At 40.6% G+C, this 24,859-nt stretch overlaps 1 protein-coding gene across 2 annotated transcripts in view; it reads right to left on the bottom strand.

Annotated features, from left to right (window-relative positions):
• Positions 1-24,496, bottom strand: part of LOC126359908 (uncharacterized) — a 70,146-nt gene extending 45,650 nt beyond the window's left edge. Inside the window, exons 1-3 of one of the 2 annotated variants that reach the window (XM_050007667.1) lie at positions 23,939-24,496; positions 23,720-23,863; positions 23,381-23,456 (exon numbers count right to left, since the gene is read on the bottom strand). In XM_050007667.1, the coding sequence (XP_049863624.1) occupies positions 23,381-23,456; positions 23,720-23,863; positions 23,939-24,315 (597 nt within the window). In that variant the 5' untranslated portion in view covers positions 24,316-24,496. The remainder of the gene's footprint in view (positions 1-23,380; positions 23,457-23,719; positions 23,864-23,938) is intronic. The other variant, XM_050007666.1, reaches the window with a different exon arrangement.
• Between the last annotated feature and the right edge of the window lie 363 nt (positions 24,497-24,859).

Genomic DNA, 24,859 nt, shown 5'->3' with positions numbered 1-24,859 from the left:
TTTCTGCTTTCCTTTCTCTGCTTAGAACTGGGTTTCCATCTGAGCTCTTGATATTCATACAAGTGGTTCTCTTTTCTCCAAAGGCCTCTTTAATTTTCCTGTAGGCAGTATCTATCTTACCCCCAGTGAGATAAGCCTCTACATCCTTACATTTGTCCTCTAGCCATCCCTGCTTAGCCATTTTGCACTTCCTGTCGATGTCATTTTTGAGACGTTTGTATTCCTTTTTGCCTGCTTCATTTACTGCATTTTTATATTTTCTCCTTTCATCAATTAAATTCAATATTTCTTCTGTTACCCAAGGATTTCTACTAGCCCTTGTCTTTTTACCTACTTGACCCTCTGCTGCCTTCACTACTTCATCCCTCAGAACTACCCATTTTTCTTCTACTGTACTTCTTTCCCCCATTCCTGTCCATTGTTCCCTTATGCTCTCCCTGAAACTCTCTACAACCTCTGGTTCTTTCAGTTTATCCAGGTCCCATCTCCTTAAATTCCCACCTTTTTGCAGTTTCTTCAGTTTTAATCTACAGTTCATAACCAATAGATTGTGGTCAGAGTCCACATCTGCCCCTGGAAATGATTACAATTTAAAACCTGGTTCTTAACTCTCTGTCTTACCATGATATAATCTATCTGATACCTTCTAGTATCTCCAGGATTCTTCCATGTATACAACCCTCTTTCATGATTCTTGAACCAAGTGTTAGCGATGATTAAGTTGTGCTCTGCGCAAAATTCTACCAGGCGGCTTCCTCTTTCATTTTTTAGCCCCAATCCATATTCACCTACTACGTTTCCTTCTCTTCCTTTTCATACTACCGAATTCCAGTCACCCATGACTATTAAATTTTCGTCTCCCTTCACTACCTGAATAATTTCTTTTATCTCATCATACATTTCATCAATTTCTTCATCATCTGCAGAGCTAGTTGGCATGTAAACTTGTACTACTGTAGTAGGCGTGGCTTTGTGTCTATCTTGGCCACAATAATGCATTCACTATGCTGTTTGTAGTAGCTTACCTGCACTCCTATTTTTTATTCATTATTAAAGCTACTCCTGCATTACCCCTATTTGATTTTGTATTTATCGTCCTGTATTCACCTGACCAAAAGTCTTGTTCCTCCTGCCACTGAACTTCACTGATTCCCACTATATCTAACTTTAACCTATCCATTTCCCTTTTTAAATTTTCTAACCTACCTGCCCGATTAAGGGATCTGACATTCCACGCTCCAATCCGTAGAACGCCAGTTTTCTTTCTCCTGATAACGACATCCTCTTGAGTAGTCCACACCCGGAAATTCGAATGGGGGACTATTTTACCTCTGAAATATTTTACCCAAGAGGACGCCATCATCATTTAATCATACAGTTAAGCTGCATGCCCTCGGGAAAAATTATGGCCGTAATTTCCCCTTGCTTTCAGCCGTTCACAGCACCATCACAGCAAGGCCGTTTTGGTTAGTGTTACAAGGCCAGATCAGTCAATCATCCAGACTGTTGCCACTGCAACTACTGAAAAGGCTGCTGCCCCTCTTCAGGAACCACCCATTTGTCTGGCCTCTCAAGAGATACTACTCCATTGTGGTTTCACCTACGGTACAGCCATATGTATGGCTGAGGCACCCAAGCCTCTCCACCAACGGCAAGGTCCATGGTTCATGGGGGGGATCATGTAGGTCCTACCTACCAAATAATCCTAAATCCATACACATATTTTGTTTGATAACCTAATCATATAGGTTATCAAACAAAATATTTGTATGGATAAAGGATTGTTTGGTAGGGAGGACACAACAGGTTATCATGGATGGAAAGTCATCAAAAGATGGAGAAGTAGCTCTAGGCATGCACCAACGAAATTCACTGGAACCCTTGTCATTCATGTTGTATATTAATGATTTGAAAGACAATTTTAATTATAACCTCACAGTTTTTGGAGATGATATAGACGTCTATAATGAAGTACTATCTCAAAAACAGTGCATAAATATTCAATAAGACATGGATAAGTTTTTGAAAGTGATGCATAGTCCATAACTTGCTTAAATGTAAAACTGTGCACTTCACATACTGAATATAATATCCTCTGACTACAATGTCAGTGAGTCACAACTCGAACCAGTCAACCAACACAAATAACTGGGTGCACCAATTTGGGGGTTGGCATATAAAATGAAATGCCAACCTTGGGTTCTTCCAGGTTACTTACTGTCAGGGTGATTAAGGACATGAGAATCAGCAATGGCAGCATGCTGGCAGCTTGAAGTGTTGCAGATAACTTGCAGCTTAGTAAAGGAGCAACTATCACCTTGAGAAGTCTTGTGGGAAGGCAGTATGGTGATGTGGCTCTGAACCAAGAAGCCGATTTATATAGGGGGGGCATATCAGACCTTGGAGGAACTGGCACAACTCGTTGTCTAGTGCTACCTCTTGATCACGAGGTCTCGGGTTCGATTCCCAGCCGGGTTGGGGATTTTCTCTGCCCGGGGACTGAGTGTTTGTGTTGTCCTCATCATTTGATCATGCTCGTCATCATTCGCGTAACGGGGTGGCGACAGGAAGGGCATAGGGCCACCCCTTAAATTAACCCTGCCAAATCTGAACATAACCATGCCGACCCTGTGACACTATTGTACAAAGGCACCAGGAAAAGAAGAAGATGATGATGATGAAACAGCATGTGGAAGGGAACATAAAAATTATACTGGCCTCGGCTCACCTTCCTTACAAGGACAGTGTTCCTCCTTTCTGGAGGTGGCAACCTACTTGAATACCTATTGTAGAGCAACCTAAGAGATCTTGAAGAGAGGTAAGGAACCACCCTTCAGGAATATGAGGGAAGAAGTATCTGACATAAACTTTGGGCCTATCTTAATAGGTAGTTTTATCAAACAATGGCATAAGGCAATGGAGCCATCCTTACACAAGAATATTAACCCTTTCATGACGATGCCGCGATTGTTGTGTCATACGCTGCGGACGAGCGCCAGTGCCACCCGACACTGTCCACTGTACGGCGCATTTTTTGTGCTCACTGTGGCGCTACTCTCTCCTACTCTCACACTCTTAGTATTATTGCAATTATTGGACTTTATATTATATATTTATTCAGGACAATATTTATACAAAACACACACGTTTTTGATATTGTATGTCGGTCTGTGCGCAAGTCCAAGTCTGGGGATGTCAATGGAACAGCTGGAGTAGCCCGTGTACCTGATGTAGAAGCACTACAATAAGTGTTCCCTGTTCATCGTCAGATTCGGATGACAATTTGCTTTCATCTTCAAAGTCACTACCCAGCGTGAGAGAAAGAGCTTCCACCACAGTACATCACTTATCTGCCATATCATTTCTAGTAGAAACTAACTGAGGTTAGCAACACGTCACTTCAGATTAGAAACAAGGCAGGAAATAAGCAGCGCAACTCTAGCAAAACCAATGCTTCGAAACAGAATGCAACTACATGGTGGATAGGTCAAACTTTCACAGAAGTCGAGCGTAGTGATGTGCAGAAATATGATGTAAGGTGGAACTGCTACAGCAGTCCACCGGCTGGGTGACACTGGACTGCTACAGCAGTCCACCGGCTGGGTGACACTGGACTGCTGCAGCAGTCGACCGGCTGAGTGGCACGTTCACTCCCAACTTCTACAGAAGTTCACCGTAGCAAAAGGTGTTAAGTTTGGGGCTGAAATGGGTGTTAAAGAAACTGTATCTCATAGGAATTCTAGAAAAATAGACAGGGACTTATATCTGGAAAGACCTAAACTCACATTTATCCTAAGTTAGACCTCCAATAGCAAATCCATTAGATTCAGAGGAAATGCAAATGAAATGACATCTACCATCGCGATTTCATATTTAGAAAATCACCCAGTCACTAAGAAGAGCTAAAAGAGGATTGTACAGGGTGTTTCAAAAATGACTGGTATATTTGAAACGGCAATAAAAACTAAACGAGCAGCGATAGAAATACACCGTTTGTTGCAATATGCTTGGGACAACAGTACATTTTCAGGCGGACAAACTTTCGAAATTACAGTAGTTACAATTTTCAACAACAGATGGCACTGCAAGTGATGTGAAAGATAGAAGACAACGCAGTCTGTGGTTGCGCCATTCTGTACGTCGTCTTTCTGCTGTAAGCGTGTGCTGTTCACAGCGTGCAAGTGTGCTGTGGACAACATGGTTTATTCCTTAGAACAGAGGATTTTTCTGGTGTTGGAATTCCACCGCCTAGAACACAGTGTTGTTGCAACAAGACGAAGTTTTCAACGGAGGTTTAATGTAACCAAAGGACTGAAAAGCGATACAATAAAGGATCTGTTTGAAAAATTTCAACGGACTGGGAATGCGACGGATGAACGTGCTGGAAAGGTAGGGCGACCGCGTACGCCAACCACAGAGGGCAACACGCAGCTAGTGCAGCAGGTGATCCAACAGTGGCCTCGGGTTTCCGTTGGCCATGTTGCAGCTGCGGTCCAAATGACGCCAACGTCCACGTATCGTCTCATGCGCCAGAGTTTACACCTCTATCCATACAAAATTTAAACGCGGCAACCCCTCAGCGCCGCTACCATTACTGCATGAGAGACATTCACTAACGATATAGTGCACAGGATTGATGACGGCGATATGCATGTGGGCAGCATTTGGTTTACTGACGAAGCTTATTTTTACCTGGACGGCTTAGTCAATAAACAGAACTGGCGCATATGGGGAACCGAAAAGCCCCATGTTGCAGTCCCATCGTCCCTGCATCCTCAAAAAGTACTGGTCTGGGCCGCCATTTCTTCCAAAGGAATCATTGGCCCATTTTTCAGATCCGAAACGATTACTGCATCATGCTATCTGGACATTCTTCGTGAATTTGTGGCGGTACAAACTGCCTTAGACGACACTGTGAACACCTTGTGGTTTATGCAAGATGGTGCCCGGCCACATCGCACAGCAGACGTCTTTAATTTCCTGAATGAATATTTCGATGATCGTGTGATTGCTTTGGGGTATCCGAAACATACAGGAGGCGGCGTGGATTGGCCTCCCTATTCGCCAGACATGAACCCCTGTGACTTCTTTCTGTGGGGACACTTGAAAGACCAGGTGTACCGCCAGAATCCAGAAACAATTGAACAGCTGAAGCAGTACATCTCATCTGCATGTGAAGCCATTCCACCAGACACGTTGTCAAAGGTTTCGGGTAATTTCATTCAGAGACCATGCCATATTATTGCTACGCATGGTGGATATGTGGAAAATATCGTACTATAGAGTTTCCCAGACCGCAGCGCCATCTGTTGTTGACAATTGTAACTACTGTAATTTCGAAAGTTTGTCTGCCTGAAAATGTACTGTTGTTCCAAGCATATTGCAACAAACGGTGTATTTCTATCGCTGCTCGTTTAGTTTGTATTGCCGTTTCAAATATACCGGTCATTTTTGAAACACCCTGTACCTTTGTGGAAGAATAGTATTGAATTGGAAAGGAAGCAGGTAATAAGACTGTTAAACTTTGCAAGAAGGAAAGGACAATGAGTAAAATATTGGGAGGCCCTTGTCGAATATTATCTTGCTATTAAGCAAGTGCAGCAATCATCCTGGAAGATATTCTGTGAGAAGATGCAAGGTACAACTGTAAGGGACAAATTTCACAAAAAGCTCACAAGAATAACAGTAAATCCCGGAATCACACTAGAGAAGGAAGACAAAACTCATATCCCTCAATGCACTCTGGCAGAAGATGCAAATCGAGATCCAGTCTCTAAACCAAAGAGAGAAATGGGAATCTGCCTGAGTGTTGATTTCAAGAAAATCCAGTGGGTGTTGGGAATGTTTCAAACATTCAAGCTATTAAGTCCAAACAGTAACTTTCTGGCTCTGCTGCTACTCGCAGGAGACAGATTAATCAGACTACTACACAGACTGTATAGAGCCAGTCTAGCAACAGGAGTCATTCCTGATGCCTGGAGGACAGTGAAGATTGTTTTCATTCCAAAGTCATGGATAACTGATCACATCAAGGCTTATGATAAACAATCAATTAGTCTGTCCTCCTTTCTTTAAAGACATTAGAAAAAATGGTTGGTGTGCGCATTAGGGAATGGAGCTTAGCTGTGGTTTCTCTAAATGAAAACTGATACACACACACACACACACACACACACACACACAGTCAGGCACATCAAACAAAACAGCATTCAACCAGCTTCCGGGAAATTGCTCTCTACATCTTCCTGGGTGTTGAAGAAAGTTTTGGCAATACGAGCTTTGAATCCAGAGTTACAGTGTGGAAGAGCATTGGATTAAGATTGTTATATGTAAGAGGATTAAGACCATGTTGGGTACATTATAGGCAGAAGCTACCACGATGAATGTGAAAATGGCAATCAAGGTAATGTTTGGTCCCCAATTACTGTGGAATGTAGTAGTGAATGAACTCATTAAAGAATTAAATGACAGAGGTTACTTTTGCCAAGGATACTTAGTTCATTTAGTCATAGTAATACTTGGCAAATCTCCAAGTAGCATTAGAACAATGGCGTGACACAAACTGAACATTGTGCATAACTGGTGTAGGAAACAGGATCTAAGTGTTAGTCCCAGGAAAACTCTTTTAGAACCATTCACAAAGAAGCAAATCCAGGACCCATGTTGGAATCTTAAGCTCTACAATGAAATTCTACCAGTAGAGAGGATAGTGTACATAACAGTAATCCTTAACGCAAAACTAACATGGCCACCTCACATACAAAACGTAAGTTTCAAGGAAAAAGGTGCTCTCATGTGCACTTGGAAGTGCCTACGGTAAATACTGGGGGTCTAAGTACCAGGATAATTTACTGGATACGCAAGGATCAGCCAGAAGATTACGACCACCGACATACATCAATATAAACCTGTTCAGGTGATACCAGCATCACATGGCAAGGAACGACTGCTAGTCAGATACACGCATGGTGCATGTAGTATCAGTGAGAGTGCTGTCTGTGGAATGGAGAAGTACACAATCTATTCGAGTCTGAGCAAGGCTCGTCACGAGGATTTCAATAATTGCTTGACTTGTCGGGTGTTCCAGGAATGCTCTGCCGAGTGTCTTCAACATGTGGGGAAACCACGTCTAGACGTCATGTGGTTAGGCAACTACCCCTCATTACAGATGTCGAATGTCGTAGGCTGGACAAACTGGTAAAACAGGACGGGCAATGAATTGTGGCACAACTAACATCAGACTTTCACGCTGGGCAGAGTACAAGAGTGTCTGAACACACACAGGGTGTATACATGGACAAGGAAAACAAATTCCCATATTTCCAGGTTAAAAATACACTTTCTCCCAGGTGGAAACATAGTTTTTTCCTGTTAATTGACAGTATATTTTCTCTCGGAACTGTATAACTTATCAATCCTTTGAATGGTTATGGTTTTATACATGGGTGTAGAATTCCCCGGCACTTTAGAAAATGAAACTCAGGGGAAAAAACACCTTTTGGAAAGATGTTTGATGTGCAGTAACATGTACTCTGCATTTTTTCATATTACTAAAGTACAAATTCGAATTCCACCAAACACTTTCCAAAGCATTGAAATCGAGATTTCGATGCGTATTTGTAAGTCAGTCATAACTCATGTCATGTGATCTCGCCAGCCGATGACAGCGGATATTCAGAGCTTCGGACACGTGGTGTAGTCAGCCAATAGAAACATCACTGTTAAGTAGCGCAAACACACGAACAGGAAAATTTAATGGTTTAAATTCATATAAAAACATAGCTTTCACATATAATATTGGTCTCTCAGGCCAATACACTGAAAGAGAAGGTAAGCTTTCACATATAATATTGGTCTTTTATTCATGTATTACATTTTAAGATATATCACAAAATGTGCCGTAAATTTTTTAATAACAACACAAAAGTGTGATCTTCTGGGCTACAAATTCTTCTACGTGGCTCGTCATCAAAGAGCTGATTTTTAAATGAGTCCCAGATTCCCAGTGAAGTAGGCATTGACCTGATATTAAGCTTTTCAGTGTGGTTTCGGGATCTAAATTTCCTTGGGTACCAGTACTTTGTTATCTCATGCCTGGTTCTTTGTTGTGGCATAATGCCATATGTGCTAGAAGATGAAAATGTACACTAGAAATGCACCTAACAGTTGAAACTAGCCAATAGTTTGAAATTAAACCCTTTGTTTCAAATATATTGACTGCCTCGGCAGAAAACATTAACAAAAGAAAATTTCGTCAGCAGACCGATAAAAATAACTTCATTGTTCTGTATGGGAATTAGTGCTTGACTATCAGAAAGGTGGAAATCAAATCAAATCTGAAACCAATAACGTATTTTAGCCTTCCGTAATTATGTGAATGTATTTTAATTCACATGATAGCTCCCGGCCAAAGAAATCTATTTCGTTTTCATTTGACGTGATTGCAGTAGACAAAGAGGAAACAACAAAATCACTAAATGTAAACATGCGTCACGTTGAGACTACCCACTTCCCTATTATAACACAGACTGCTCTGCGCATCACACCCGTATCTACGATATTTCCGAACCAGAGCAATAGTAGAGCGTTTGAGATAGAACGACAAAAATTAAAAAAAAAAAATCGAATTTTTAAAAATATGTTCATTTTGTAGTGCACATCTTTCTGAAGAGTTGAAGGGTCTGATACATAAAACACACATGTCCGAGGAATTGTAAGACATGTTATTTGATGTTAAGTGTGCCAAAGTGCAGCGCCACACCTCTTCACACAGCATTCTTCTATCGCACGCCACTGAAACATGTATATTTTGTACTGGATGCCATCAAACTATATTCAGGACAGTGGAAATTAAAATGTCCTATGGTGCCTCTCCTGCTTCCAGTCGGCCGGTCTGACATCCTGCCCTCTTTATTGATTTTTAAATTAGAAAATTTGCACACTCTATTCCCTATTAGCTAACAACTTGCTTGCTTTGTGTGACATAAAATAGGATACATAAAACCAGTAAAGAGAAGAGACAAGCAAGACAGTACACATTTCTTCAATCCTTAGCTCCTAGAATTTTTTTCTCTCTAATCTTGCTACAGCTGTACATGGCGTGCTTTCCTTTCTGCGAAAGGATCTGTTACCTCATCAAAGTTCGTCAAACGTTTTTCTACGCGAAAAATGGAAATGTCGCTGTCTAATACTGAAAAAGCTGTAATTACAAATAGACCCAAGACTGGTGTGGTTTCTCAACCTGATTACCTATATTTTGTCACTGCCTGTGAAATAAAACAAAATAGGCCTTTATAACATTGCAGCAATTATAACATACACCAAATAAACTAGACTGTTTTGGCAGAAATGGTCATTTTTATAACACAGCAGAATATAATTCACAAAGTACCAATATCAAATGCCTATTAGGCCTCCAACAAGCAAAAAAGCTTTACATTAGGAAATAGTTTTACACTTCATTCATACGCTCCAGTTTCTCAAGCATGAGATCGAAAAGTAGTAGTGCGAATTTTTTTTTATAAATTTGAAATCATCATATTACTGCATAATTTAAGAGATGTCACGGTTTCTTCTCCTCCCTCGTTCTAACAAACAATGTTGTCATCACTAATTCTGTATCTATTCATGCCAGTGTCAAAGCTTATTCGCCAGTTAACTTGACTAACTCTGCCAGAATCACCAGTTTAGTTATCCCACAATTATTCTCAGGTTAGGCGTTATTACGTGATAGTACAACTCGTTTTCCGCGCTACTTCCAGAATAGACCTTAAAGCGGCTCCTAGCTGGAGACTGTACAACTGGCCCTCGCTAGTATATCGATCTGACCAAAAATTTTCTGTCAAAATTTCAATTTCTTGGGCACACCGAGAAGATAATACATAATCTTTCTTACCTGTTAGTCGTTTATTCACACTCTGGTAGTCTGAATCTATGGATTTCTCTGGTAATCATAACAACGCTCATCATTCGCAAACCCAATCAACCACATAATCAGACAGTGGTTGGCTTTCTTTCATTCGGCTATGATCTGCTCAGCTCGTATAGCCCCTTTTGTCAGCAGGAAAGTTTATTTCTAGATATGACAACGATTATACTGGCAGAGACATCACGTACACTATGCACGCATTCACAAATCAACTTATGATTCATTCAGAAATCAACTTAGAATGTGTTCAACAATGTTCAAAAACTGACAGGGGCATGTTTCAAAGTCATACGTATAATTGATAGACCAACATGCGCTGGATGCTAGGCGCTTTATGAAACAAGGTTTTTTCCTCAAGAATATGAATTTGCTACCCTCCCCCCGCCCCCCACTCCTAGATCCATGTTCTGCTGCACAATCTGGCAGCTTGGGCGCGCCAGTAAAATTTTTCCCAGCAGCACCTAGCTGCCTTTTTGTTTTGGTGCGATTGCTTACACAGCCAACAGCGATGTTTCTGTAGCCACAAGCAGAATAAGGTACTACACGACAGCATATGATCCCACTCATAACTGCTAAAACACATCTAATGTTAACAGTTGTGACGTCATGCTCGGCGGAGGCAATTTGTTGTTACGAAGCATTGCATAGTCTTCCTAAGGCCTTTGACAGATTTCGCTGTTGGCAGACGCTTATATGAGCAATCTTTAGTTGCTGTATTTGGCGCATTTCCTATGCAATTTAAGTTTTATTTCAGTTTTTTCTCTCATTCATGATTTATTGCTGCAGTATTATTCTGCAGTAGCAGGATACAGTAATATTCTTTGTTAGAGTATTGGTTCTTACCAGTCAAAATTACAAAAATTTAAACTGAGAACAAAAGCAATGAAAATTTCCCAGAATTCAACAAAATTCCCAGGTTTTTCCCAGATCTCCCAGGTCGTAGACACTGTGGCGATACCTGTAAGACACCGCTAGCCCACGCCTCTTGCGGTGTGCGTTTAACCCCATTTAAATGACGCGCCAAGCGCGCGCCCAGCGGCTGTACGATTAATTAAATAATCGGCGTGCCAATCACAGTTGAAATCTCTGGTCCAGAGGGACGTGAAGAGGCTGTGGTCCAGAGAGAGAGTCAGTTAGTCGAGTCTTGTTCAGTCTTAAGAGTCAGTCGAGCTAGAAAGTGTCTTGTGAAACGATCATTCTGTGGATAATATTAGTGTGATGATTTCTTTTATATGTGTTGTGTTGTCTTCTTCGATGAGTAAAAAAAAAAAATATAGGTAAAATAAATTTTTGTGATGTCCATCAATAAGTTCATTCCAGTAAAAATAGAACCACTTCCCTTCACCTTTATTCACCCTTTTTTCTTTCTTTCCTTTCAACAAAATAAAAAACAAAAAATTACCACCCCCCTTTTTTTTTTAATTCCGGACATCACAACACCCTGACACAGTGCTCCAAACACTCCTTACAATGGGCCTCCACAGCTGATGATCCATGCTTGTAACAATGTTAACATCACGACATCAGCAACTACAAATGAAATGGGAACGTTATCATTGGCACTGGACATTGGCACAGTGGCAGAGTGTTGCCTGGCCTGATGAATCCCGATACCTTCTTCATCATGCCAATGGGAGAGCGAGAATTGTCCAGGAGAACAGCTCCTTGCTCTTGGGAACATTCATGTGGGCATCCATGGTTCCAATGCAGCTCATGCAAGGCACCATGACAGCCAAGAAGTATTGTACACTGGCTGCAGACCATGTACATCCCTTTATGATGATCATGTTTCTCTACAGCAGTGGCATTTTTCAACAAGATAATGCATCATGTCACAAGGCCATGAGTGTGATGTAATGGTTCGAGGAACACAGGGGCAAATTCCAATTGATATGCTGGCCCCCCAACTCACCAGATCTGAACCCACTCATACACATCTGGGATGTGGTGGCAGAGCTCATCACCTCCCTTCCCTGAATTCACAGGAATTAAGGGACTTGTGTGTGCAGATGTGGTGCCAACTCCTCCAGCGACCTAACATGGCCCAATTGCTTCCATGCAATGATGCGTCGTCACTGTTATCCATGCCAGAGGTGGACATATTGGCAATTAGGTAGGTGGTCATAATGTTCTGGCTGATCAGTGTACACATCTATAATATGACCTATGATGATAATATAGGGCTGCACAATGGTGAAATAAAGCAGAACAAAAGGTGGGTTCTAAGGAGCTTGGGAAGGCAGCATATCCACTGCTGGTATGGAGACCACACTGGGCATGCCTACATTACGTCTTTAGGTTACACTGGAGGCAGCGGCAGGAGTATAAAGGTTAAAAAAAAACTGGAAACATTTAGAATATTCTGAACCACAAGCTAATATCATGAATGTGGTAAAAAAAGGAATTGTCAAGTAGGTACCAGCTGACTATACAATAGCTTCCAGCATGGGAGCTTCCTACCTAATCATGGTAGGTCTAACCATTGGAGATGGAAACTTTAGGAAAGACTTACACATGATGTATATTTAGAGAGAAAAGCCCCTATGTGCAAACTATGTGGTGTGGGGGATGAAACGGAACCACATTTAAATTCCCTGTGCAAACCACTGGGAGCCACAGACACAGAATATTAGTGCATTCATTCCTAAAGACCCAGAAAAGTGTCTTCTACCACTCTTCTGGAGCTTTTTTTATTAGAATGAGAGGGAGAGAAACAGCACAATATACTTAGTTTCGATGTAAGCAATTTTGTTTTTTTTTTTTTTTTTTTTTGGGGGGGGGGGGGGGGGGGTGGCGGCTAAGACCATTGTTATTTTGTGTGTCTGATTAAATCAAATCAATCAGCCAAAAATAGAATGATCACATAACCCAGGGAAGTGGTAGACCTTAGAGCATTGTTAAGCTGCTGGGGTAAATGCCCTCAGTGTAGAAAGGAGATAGCTTACAAAACACTCTTGCAACCTACTGGAATATATTGCACAAAATAGGACTTGCAGGCAATACCGGCTGTATGAATTGAAGCACTATACATTTGGTCACAGGTTTGTTTGATACCTGGGAAGTGATATGGAGATGCTGAAAAACTTTTCATAAAAGATGCTTGAAAACTGGTGCCACCTATCCTGTGAAATCTTATTTACACAGTTTCAGGAACAAGTATTAAGGGATGAATCTAGGAATAAATAAACCCCTAGGCATTGCACTCCCACAGACACCTAGAAGACAAGATTAGATAAATTACAGCATGCACAGAAGCATTTAAACAGTCATTTTTGCTATTTCATAATGAGAATGGCGTAGGAAGAAATCCTCTGCTATACACATCACAATGGTTTACATAGAACAGATGTAGACAAATAACACACACATGATGTAATTTAGGATATGTTACTTTGTCTTACATGTACCAAGATGCAGTGCCATGTTTCTTCATTCAGTGCTCTCCCATCAAATATCAAAATATTTCTCCCCCTGAAATTTGGAGATAAAGGATATTTTCCTCAGAAGGTGGCTTGCATGGAATAAAGGACTTTCAATATCACTAGTGTTTTCCACTGTTATGGCGATAAATTATTTTGCATTCATTCACTGTTTTTAAAGCGTGGCAATGTAGTTTTCTGTATTTAACTTCACTGCATTGTTTTATGCACATCTGTGATATATTACCACACAAGAAGCCAAGAATGCACTGCTTCAGCCATAAACAATGTTATCAGGGCAGCAAATGCATGGCAAAGTATGCTTCAACAACTGTCACACCAACTACCAAATGCTCTGAGAAGGGAATTTGTTTTTACCAATAAAGTCAATACAGGCATCCTTTATCAATAGCAGTAATCAAAGCCATTGTGCCTATATTCAGCAACCTTTCAAAAGAAAACTTATTGATGAATAGACTTGACCTATTCGAGGACCTCCACGTCGAAACTGGTATCAGTGACCATAACTTGGTTGTGGCAACAATGACTACCAAAGTGCAAAGGACAACTAAAATAAGCAGAAAGATAGACATGTTCAGTAAACAAGATAAAAAATCAGTGGTGTCATATCTCAATGAGGAACTTGAAACTTTCAGCATAGGGCAGGTGCATGTAGAGGAACTATGGCTCAATGTACCCAATACAACAGTCCCTAATGGGAGGGAACCTCCATGGTATACAGTAACTGTAAAAAAACTTATAAAGAAAGAGGGACTCCTGCATAACAAATGTAACACAAAGCGTAGCTCTATAGATAGAGAGATGCCGAATGAAACAAATTGAGCTCTCACAAGAGTTATGTGGGTCAATGGCTACCGTAGCTGAATATTGCCAAATGATTTTTCACAGAACCCGAAGAAATTCTGATCATATGTAAAGGGTGTTAGTGGCACTTAAGTTAGTGTCTAGTCCAAAGCGGATGAGACAGGAACTGAAATTGAGGTTAGCAAAGCAAAAGTTGAAATGCTTAACTCCATTTTCAAATGTTCCTTTACAAAGGAAAACCCAGGAGAATCGCTCCAATTCGATCATCATACCACTTGAAAGAGCAAAAGTTGAAATTTTTAAAACTGGATGAAGCTCCAGCACCGGATTGAATCCCTATCAGAGTCTAAACTGAGTTTTCAGCTGTCTTAGTCCCTCTTCTAACTATATCATAGATACCTCAAACAAAAGACCATGCCCAGTTCTTGGAAAAAGGCACAGGTCGCACCTGTCTACCTGAAGGGTTGTAGAAGTGATCAACAAAACAAACGTCCAATATCTTTGATGTCGATTTGCTGTAGAATATTAAAACATATTCTGAGCTATAACATAATGAGGTATCTTGAACATAATGACCAACTCAATGCCAACCAGCATGGAATCAGAAAACCTCAGTCATGTGAAACCCAGCTCACACTTTTCTCACATAAAATATTGAAAGCTTCGGATCATGGCTTTCAAAGAGATGCTGCATTTCTTGATTTCTGAGAAGCATTTGACTCAGTACCACACCTACACTTACTGTCAAAAGTACGATCGTATGGGTTATCAAGTGAAATCTATGACTAGGTTGACGACATTTGATGGAGAGTCATCATCAGATGTAGAAGTAACTTCAGGTGTGTCCCAGGGAAGTGTGTTGGGGCCATTGCCATTCATGTTGTATATTAGTGATCTTGCTGGCAATATTAATAATAACAACAGGCTTTTCGTAGATGGTGCAGTTATCTAAATGAAATACTATATGAAAGAAGCTGCATTAATCTTGACCTTGATAATATTTTGAAGTGGTGCAAAGATTGGCAACTTGATTTAAATGTTCAGAGATGTCTAAAACTGTGCACTTCACAAAATGAAAAAAAAGTAGTACCCTATGACGAAGCATCAGTGCGCCACTGTTGGAATCAGCAAACTCATACAAATACCTGAGAGTAACGATCATATAGGTTCAGTTGTGGGTAAAGCAGGTGGTAGACTTTGGTTTATTGGTCAAATACTGGGGAAGTACAATCAGTCTGCAAAGGAGAAGACTTACAAATTACTTGTGTCACCCCTTCTAGAATATTGCTCAAATGTGTTGGACCCGTACCCATCAAGACTAAGTGGGGATATTGAATGTATACACAGAAGGACAGCATGGATAGCCACAGGTTAGTTTAACCCATGGGAGAATGTTATAGAGATAATGAAGAAACAGAACTGGAAGAGTCTTGAAGATAGATGTAAACTATCCCTAAAAAGTCTGTTAACAAAGTTTCAAGAATTGGCTTTACATGATGGCTCTAGGAATACACTACAATCCCCTATGTATTATTCACACAGGTATCATGAGAATAAGATTAGAATAACTATTTAACGCACATATGCTTTCAAACAATTATTCTTCCCGGGCTCCATACATGAAACAGGAAGAATCCCTGATAACTGGTACAATGGGACACACCTCTGCCATGCACCTCATGGTGGCTTGCAGAGTATAGATGTAGAAAAATGTCTTCATGTTGGAACTCATTGTGAGTTTTAAAAACTGCGTAGGGGAAAGGTTGCTGACAACCATCTTGGTAAAAGAAATGTATTTGTTAATAGTGTTTATGCTACCGTTTCATTTTTCAGTGATGGCATCCAAAGCAAGAAAAACATTTTAGAGGAAATAGCAATTCAGTCTACTTTGAACTACATAAAGGCTGTGTACTGAATAGAAAGGGAGTTTGTTGTGAAAGAGTTAAATTATTGGAGGTGACAAAATCAAGAAGAGGGCACCAAAAAAGTGTGGAAAAAATGAAAACTAGTGTATAAAGTAAAAATGAAACTGCTTAAGGTGCTTGACAATTTTAAAATAATGCAAAATACCAACCAGGCATCTGAAACTCTAATAGTCATGGAGGACTGCAATGCAGTTGTAGGGAAAGGAGAAGAAGAAAAGATTACAGGAGCATATGGGCTTGGAACAATGAAAGAGAGAGGAGAAAGAGTCCTAAGACATCAATTCCCAAGAAAGAAAATGGACATGTCGCTTTCAGCAATCGTTGTAGCTGAACCTGTTTCTGTCTCAAATCTTCTCTCTGTGCACATGGTATACAATTCTTGATATACTGATCCACATCCACTTTCCTACCTCTCCACTAATATCCCTCCGCCACCCTCCTATTCATCACTCTACACCAACACCGACTCAAAAGGAAGACCTCGGCACTTGTTTGTTACATCACGTAAGCTAGTCACGGTGAACGCCAGGTCTGTTGCAGGCATACTCATAATGGTGGTGTCTCCCTCCTTGACACAGGAAAATGTGAAACTATTGGCAGTAGTTGACCAACACACATTGTTCTGAGAGATTTCTGCACTCAAGTAATTGTGCAATTCATTACACTTCTTAACAAATAGTGTACTTCTGAACTTAAATTTCCACCTGTCTTATGTATCGACATACAAAAACAACTTCATGGTCCAGCAGCAACAGAATTCATGCTTCTTTACCTTACTTGTAAATCTGAGGAAGTTACGTTTGTACTCGGTTGCTTTTACAAGAAACTGTGAACATATTGGTGCTCTTCTTTAGATATCTTGGTTGACTATGGGGTGAGGACCACTGAATGTTAATGAAATATCTTGTGATTGTCTTGTGATTGTACACATTGGGGGAGGGGGTGAGGGACAGAAGAAGAGGCAAAAGAGATAACTGTTTTATCAAATAACTTTTTTTTGTCTTATAAAGTTTCTCCTTTCAGTTGCAAGAGGGGAATATTTATCTTTTCTAACGCGCATGTTTAAATAAGTTTAAGCTCAGCAGTATTTTCGATGTATGAAGCTATTTTGTTTCCTGTTTAGAATTCCTTTCATTGAAAACTACTGTAATCTAATGACTGGCAACAGTTGGACATTTACACATGTAAATTAGTTCATATTTCCAGTAACGATGTCAAACGAAAATATATAAATAAATAAATAAATAAATAAAAGAAACGATTTCATTGTAAGGGGGGGTTGGGGTAAGTTTTGATAACAAAATGGATCAATAAATATAGTTACTCGAATGTAAAATTTCCGAAGCTTGCAATGGGATAAAGTGTCTTCTCATATTGATCTATATTTGTTTCGACAGGATTCAGTAATACAGAACTATGATCTTCATTTGTAGCTTTACGATAGTAAGAAAATCTTTCATCTAAATAAAACTGCAGAATCCAAAACAATACCAAACATTTTGTGCAAAAATAAGAGATTTATAGTAATACGCATGCCCAGGCGTTTCTGCCTGCAACAGACCTGGCGTTCGCCGTGCCTAGCTGACATGACGTTGCCAACAAGTGCCGAGGCCTTCCTTTGAGTCGGTTTTGGCTACACCCACCATGACCAGATAACATGCACTCATGTGCTTCCTTTAAAACCCCATCTCTCAGTTTCGCTGGCACTACTACCCTTGGTCCTAACTTCATTTCCCTGCACAGAAGACCGTCGCACATATTAAATTGTGGCTGTGTCCAATACAATTTATAATAATTGTCAGCGTCCTGTAATTCTTGCCAGACTGCTAGGTCACAACCTATGACTTCTACTTTTGCCTCCTTTCTACTCCGTGCATCCGCATTACTGTGCTTCTTCCCAGGCTTGTGCACCACCTCGTAGTCGAATTCACTCAGTCTCACAGCCCACATAGCGAGTCTAGCAGACGGAACCTTCAACCCCAACAACCACTTCAAAGCAGCATGATCTGTCACTATCCGAAATCTTCTCATATATAAATATCATTTAAAATATGTGACTCCACAGATTTCGCTAAGCATCTTCTGCTCTGTTGTTTAGTAATTCCTCTCTGCTGCATTCAACTGCCTAGACGCTTAAGCTACAGCATGTTCTTTCCCATCAATTTCCTGACTAAGAACACACCCTAATGTTTGATTCGATGCATCGCATGCTGGAATAAATTCCTTTTCAGAATCTGAAAACACAAGAACCGGACTTGATGAACACTTCTTTCAGTTTGTCAAACACTTTCTGACACTCTTCTCTCCATTCAAATTTCACATCCTTCTGTAACAATTGCGTCAAAACGCTTCACAAACTTTCGATAGAAATTGCAAATTTCGACTAATGATTGCACTTCCTTAACTGTTTTTAGCTCCCCAAAATCCCTTACAGCCTGCGCCAACCTTGGAACTGTTAGCACTCCGTCCTTACTGATGATATGACCTAAATATTTCACTTCTTCTAATGCAAAATAACATTTATTTAGGCTCAATGTCAACTGAGCTGCTCTTAACCTCATAAAGACTTACCTTAACTGCTGTCTATGCTGCTCCATACTACTTGAAAACACTGTAATGTCATCCAAATAGACAAGACACTGCCGTGGTTTCAAATTCCTTAATACACTGTCTAGCAACCTCTGAAACGTTGCTGGAGGGTTTTTCAAACTGAATGGCATTCTGATGTACTGGAGTAGAGGGAGTAGTTTTAGGATGATTCTCTGGAACCACCTAAAACTGATCATAACCACTTGTCAAATCCATCGTAGAAAAGTACTGACACTGTACTAAGTGATCCAAATTCTCCTATACGTTTGGAATGGGGTATGCGTCTGTTACTGTCTTATTATTGAGGTATCGGTAGTCACAACAGAACCCGTATTTCTTAGTTCCATCCATAGGCACGACAACAATATCTGCTCCCCAGTATCTATTACTATGCTCTATAATTCTGTCCGCAAGCCGTTGATCAATGAAATCCTCCACAATCCGCTGCAATTACCTCGGTATTCTGTATGGTTTATGGTAAACAGGAAAAAAACAAATCCTTAAATTCCCACAACAATTCTTCCATGAGCTCTCTTTCTTCTCATTTCAAATGCTTAACTTTGTTATGCAATACAGTTCTATCAGCAGTTAGTGGTTGATCGCTACGCCTACCTCTTGAACACCAGTCTTCTTCATCTGGTACATCCAAATTCGCTACTGAAACTCCTGTTCTGAAATTAGCATCTACAGCGCTAAAATTATCCACGTCCATGAGGACTACTCAGCCATCGTTTCCCTCTCGTATGCGTACAATACTATGTTTCACAAAACAACCTAATGGATCCAAAAATTCATTATCCTGCAATGGTTCAATAACACATACCGTACCCACAGGTAGATTTGACTCTACACTTACCCAAAGCGATTTCCAGGTGCCACTAGACACACTCTCATGTGAATTAAGCCTTAATGCTAATGTACCGGTTCCACTGGTTTGTTCATTATGTTGAATGCCCCTCGCGATAGCCCTGCATCAACAACAGTTTCCCCTAGCTGAAATAACATTCCACCAAGTTCCACAGTTTGTTGTCAAAAGTCAATTTTGGCATGATGTTGATGCAAGAAGTCTGGCCACGCTGCTGATTTCCACCCCTTCCTCTATTCTTCAGTGACTGGGTACACTGCCTCTGCAGGTGTCCCATACAACCACACTTATAACATTTTATTCCCACTGTAAACAATTCTTGTCTATCACATACCCCCTTTGCCACGTCTATTTCCTAACACTGGATTGCCAGCCGAATACAAATCTTTTGGTGTCCCTTCACACACTTTCAGCGGTAACCCCTCAAAAATAAATCAAGTGCCCTTTGCTCGGCCTCCTGCAACAGAACACAATTTGCTTCAATGTTCCAACCCAACTATTAAGTATACCCATTAAATACTCTTATCCTGTCCACAAATTTCTCTACTGTCTCCCCCTGCCGCTTCATCATTGTACTTAACCTCTCCCTGAAATACCAAGCGCTATTCTGTCATGAAATACCAACCGCTATTCTGTTACTTGTACCTCCGTAAAAGCCCCTCCTTCAACTGCTTAACCTGTCCCGCCTTCCTTAAGGCCTCAGAATACCTTATATATGTTTTCGCTTCACCTGTTAATGTAATATCGGCTACATGTAACAAGTGTTAATCAGAGTAACAATTCATCACAGCTGAAGTTTCCAAGTCTTCCACAAATGAACGCATATTCTCAGATGCTTTGCTGGAAAACAGAATAATCAAACTTGCGGCGATTGGACCAATCCCCTGCTGAGGCAAAGCAAAAATGCCCGATTAGATGCAGTTTCCCACTCACTCCTAGATGTTAATTCACTTCTCAACTGCATATTGTCTGCTGTCAATTGTGCCACTTTGTCCAACAAAATCCGTACCACTTCTGGTGCCGACAAACCTCGCGTCCCTGACTCTACCATTGTGTTACTTTTGTTCCCAGTTAGTCCCATTTCAACCTATATAATCCCACAGAAACCAAACATTTAACTATAAAAATAAACTGACTTCCTACAGCTCAGTATCTCATCTTATGTTTTAGGCGATGATGTAAAAGGAGGAGATATACAAATCATCATACTCAACCGAATACAAAAGTAATCAAAAGCCATGAAAAACATCATCTTAATGCCCCAAACACGCTAACACTTACTCTGACAAAAAACTGGTCAACACTCACGACATTTTGCGACTGCAATGCAGATGACCAACGCTCGCTATTCTGACACCAAATGTAGAGTGTATGTTGGACGAGGATGGGCTGTCAGGATGAGCCATATGAAAACTTGTCCCAGTTTCCCAAGTGATTTGTTCTTTCCAATTACAGTGCCCCTGTTCCTCTCGGTCTGTGTCACCGGGTCACGCAATGCTGAGGACCTCACTTCGCTGTCTGTGAAATGGCTTGGCCTGGAATGGCTGTTTTAGAGACCCGAGAAGTGCACTGCTGTGTGTCGACCTTGTACCGCCACAGAGTTATGACAACGTCGGGTTGCGCCAGCAGCTGACTCAGCGGCCTCTGTCCCCGTTGTCTCAGTGCCGCTCACAGGAAACTGCAAGGCGACCCACAGCACGCTTTCTCGAATCTGCGGCCCTCGCCTCGGGATGCCTCCAGCGTGTGTTGGGAACCAACAAGACTGCCCGCAGTAACAAGCCGTGGCCCACCACTGGCTGTCTGCAGACCCCGTGTTGGCCTCAGAGGGTCGAACCAGCAACCTGCTGTGGACTGGAACACTGGTGCCCCTTCTGCTTATGTGCATAGCTGGTGGTGTCAAACGCCCCGTCGTCCAGGAGAGCTGTCACACTTGAATGCCTTGTCAGTGAACCGGCACCTATTTATTTGTGGCTGCACGCCTCTGTTTTGCTAACGCGCCACTCCGAGTTGTGTACTCATAACATCCGGAATGGGCCAGTGGACCCCTTCTGCACCATGCAAATCACTGTGTTTACTCTTTTCAGTGGGTCTACAGCCCTGTGGCCTCGATTCTACTATGCAAATGCTGGAAGCGTAACTTACTGTCAACAGGCCCGCACCTGGCTGTAACTTGTACGCTCTGAAATACTGCGCCGAAGCTAACCTTTTCCTATCTTAAATGGCAGTGCGCGACAGAAGTGTAATATAGTGTACAACAGCCAAGAGGGATTACTAAGTGTGGAAGACCAAGAACTAAGTGCTCAGATTAAAAACGGTGTAAGGCAGGGATGTAGTCTTCCACCCCTTCTATTCAAACTGTGCATCGAAGAAGCAATGCTGGAAATACAAAAAAAGGTTCACGAGTGGAATTAAAATTCAGGGAGAAAGGATATTAATGGTATGATTTGCTGATGAGATTGCTATCCTGTGTGAAAGTTAAGATGAACTACATGATCTGCTGAATGGAATGAACAATCTAATGAGTACAGAATATGGATTGGGAGTAAATCAAAGAAAAATGAAAGTAATGAGAAGTTGCAGAAATGAGAACAGAGAGAAACTTAGCATCAGGAGTGATGGTCACGAAGTAGATGAAGGCAGCAAAATAACCAATTATGGACGGAGCAAGGAGGGCATCAAAAGCAGACTATCACTGGCAAAAAGTGCATTCTTGGCCAAGTGAAAGTCAACTAGCATTAAACATAGGCCTTAATTTGCAGAAGAAATTTCTGAAAATGTATATCTGGAATACAGCATAGTAAGGTAGTGAAACATGAACTGTGGGAAAACCGGAACAGAATCGAAGCACTTGAGATGTGGTGCTGCAGACGAATGTTGATAATTAGGTGGACTGCTAAGTAAGGAATGAGGAGGTTCTGTGCAGAATCAGAGAGGAAAGAAATATGTGGAAAATACTGACGAGCAGAAGGGACAAGGTGATAGAACATCTGTTGAGACATCAGGGATGACTTCCATGATACTAGTGGGAGCTGTAGAGGGCAAAAACTGTAGAGGAACACAGAGATTGGAACACATCCAGCAAATAGTTGAAGACAGGTTTGCAAGTGCTACTCTGATATGATGAGGTTGGCACTGGAGATGACATAAAATATGACATCTTTGAGCATGTTGATACACATAATGCCCAAATTATGAGTAATTTTCCTTTCAAACCTGACAAACTTATGATATAAATGCAAAATTCTAGAATTTGTAAACCACTTCCAAAAAGGTGATAGAAATTGAGATACATAACAACAATCTTTGAATTTTGTCTAAACACAATGTTTGAAATTAACTGCTCATTCACTTTTTTCATCAGTTACATTAGATAAATTCTACAGAAAAGATGTTTCAAAGGGAAATACGCAGATTTCAATCCAAGCATGCTAAGTTAGTTGAACAATATGAATACAGGATTCCAGGGGAAAAAAAACAGTGTTTGCAGTTTATACTACTATGACACTAAATTGTGAATCCTTTCTGATCTTGCTGACGAAGCTTTAAAAATTTAGTTTATTTGGAAAAGTGTGGGTAGTATATGCTAAAAATTCCTATGGAGTGTCTCCTGTTCTCAAGATGTGATGTTGACGGTCACTTAATCACAGATATGTATAGACATTATTAAATGGTAACAATTACAGCGTTCTTTACAGCCATTATAAGAATATATAACCAAAATGGTGCAGGTAAAAAAACTGTTAGCCTACAGTTTCTTTAAAATAAAACACAGTTCTCAATATTTAATAAGATGCACCTAGATTCCGACAGTAATTTTATTTAATTTTACCTTTGAGAACACCATCAAGTCATATGTCAGCTGTCCTGATCTACCAGCCAAGTCTATTTTTGTCAGAACACTGCAACTGAAATTACAGAAAACAGACAGCAATGAAAGCAGTCAAACATTGCATATTGTTATCTGCTGCAGAACACCTAACTCACAACCCACAAAAAATCTACTGTTTGTGAGCAAAATGTATTTCACAATTGCTGAGTTATTTGAGTAAATGCAATACAGTTCAAAGCACTTTTCGTTCATTCTCATTGGAAAGGCGGCTTAAAGTACCATTACAATAGGTTCTAATAACTTATTTCATCTTATTGTCATTATTGAAAAAATACGTACTGTGCCACGCCGTTATTCTCTATAAAATTGAGGCAGAAAGTATCAATTCCATTAACGAGATGTATTGTGGCGACAAGAGAAATAACGAAGTATATCACGTTGAAGACAAATGCAGGGAATACTATCCGCCAAGGCTGTGGGAGCCTAAAAATTGTAAAACTTGATTAAATACAAACTTAGATAAAAAATAATTTTCATCCTCCAAGTGTTGCTGCTTACCCTGATACTGCTTTCCCGCCTTTACCACACATCATAAACAAAGTGGCCCACACCAATGAAAATATAACTGCTGCAACAGGTACATACTGACAGAATTCGCAAGTAGAATCTTTACCCCATAAAGTCTTTTCAGCATCAATTGGTAAATGCAACTTTCTAGACTCATTTTGTGTGTTCCCATTATGCAGAAAAGTAACGTTGCTAAAGAGGAAACAGTTGCCTGCAAAACTTTCTGTTATACCACTGACACAATAACTTGTTGCAATTCCAGAGAAGAATATAACTGTATAAAATATAATCTGGAAAGCTTTCCAAGCGCTCAAAACAAGCTTTGAATCTTTCTCTAAAAGACGAACATAGTTCTCTAGAACTGCCATTTTAATTTCAGAACATCATAAATTCTCTTTTACAACTCCATTTTATTTATTATTATTTTTCTGATTGTGGTTCTCGTGTCACCTATAGTAAAGCAGGGATTTCAACTTTTGTAAACATAAACAGACAATCTCCGTAAGCCACGCCCTTCACCCAAACATCATTTACAAACCAAAGATGAAAAGCAGCAAATATGGAGTCTGATAATTTAGAAGACACTATACTCGCGCGCCTTTCTGGCATGACAGTTGTGAAAGCTACTTTGCACGAGCGACTTACTTGTCTCAGTCGAGTATTCGTAGCTTGTGCATCTATTGAAGCGCACCAAGCACCTTATTATTTTCTCCGGCTGCTTCTCAATGGTAGTCGTTTGCGTTTACAAAACGGTATGCGTTCTGAGTGTGCCTACTTTGGTATTCTGTGGGGCTTCTGTTCGACCCCGTGTGTAGTTTCATAACCTACTCTACACAATCCGGAGCCTCCAGTATGAAAACACAGCACAGCTGTTAAACAGACACCAGGCCTCGCAGAATGCAAAACTGTTTT

Source organism: Schistocerca gregaria, chromosome 1 (genome assembly GCF_023897955.1).
Source record: "Schistocerca gregaria isolate iqSchGreg1 chromosome 1, iqSchGreg1.2, whole genome shotgun sequence".
NCBI classification, from domain to species: domain Eukaryota; kingdom Metazoa; phylum Arthropoda; class Insecta; order Orthoptera; family Acrididae; genus Schistocerca; species Schistocerca gregaria.
This window is presented reverse-complemented; position numbering and strand designations above follow the sequence as displayed.